The sequence below is a fragment of the Leishmania martiniquensis genome, chromosome 14 (genome assembly GCF_017916325.1).
Source record: "Leishmania martiniquensis isolate LSCM1 chromosome 14, whole genome shotgun sequence".
NCBI classification, from domain to species: Eukaryota; Euglenozoa; class Kinetoplastea; order Trypanosomatida; family Trypanosomatidae; genus Leishmania; species Leishmania martiniquensis.
In genome coordinates, this window is record NC_090149.1 from 462501 (window position 1) to 462859 (window position 359).

General features: G+C 59.1%; 1 protein-coding gene across 1 annotated transcript in view; it reads left to right on the top strand.

Annotated features, from left to right (window-relative positions):
- Positions 1 to 85, top strand: part of LSCM1_04906 (uncharacterized protein) — a gene marked incomplete at both ends in the record, with an annotated part of 10422 nt that extends 10337 nt beyond the window's left edge. The window contains one exon of the mRNA XM_067322389.1: positions 1 to 85. This exon is cut by the window's left edge and continues 10337 nt beyond it. Coding sequence (XP_067180162.1) covers positions 1 to 85 — 85 coding nt within the window.
- Positions 86 to 359: the final 274 nt, after the last annotated feature.

The following is a 359-nucleotide window of genomic DNA, read 5'->3' on the forward strand; positions in this document are numbered from 1 at the left end:
GAGTGGAAGGCCCGCGCGGCCAGCTTGGACACCGAGCGCGGCGAGCTGTCGCAGCGCCTGGCGACGGTCGAGGGCGAGGTTGTAGAACTTTCTACTTCAGTTGAAGAGGCGGAGGTGTTAAGGCATAGAGTCGCTATGTTGGAGGAGGGTCGTCAGGCAGTGTTGGAGGAGTCGAAGCAGCTTAGAGGGGCAGCGTGTCTGGCCGATCGAAAGGCACGTGAATGGGAGGCTTGTTGTGGTGTACTGAGTGTACGATTGGAGGTTCATCGGAATCGCGAGTGTGCCGGCGTCTTTTATCTTAATGAGGCGAACGCGGCGAAGATGCCGGACTCGGACACGGCGATATCGGAAGAGGTCGA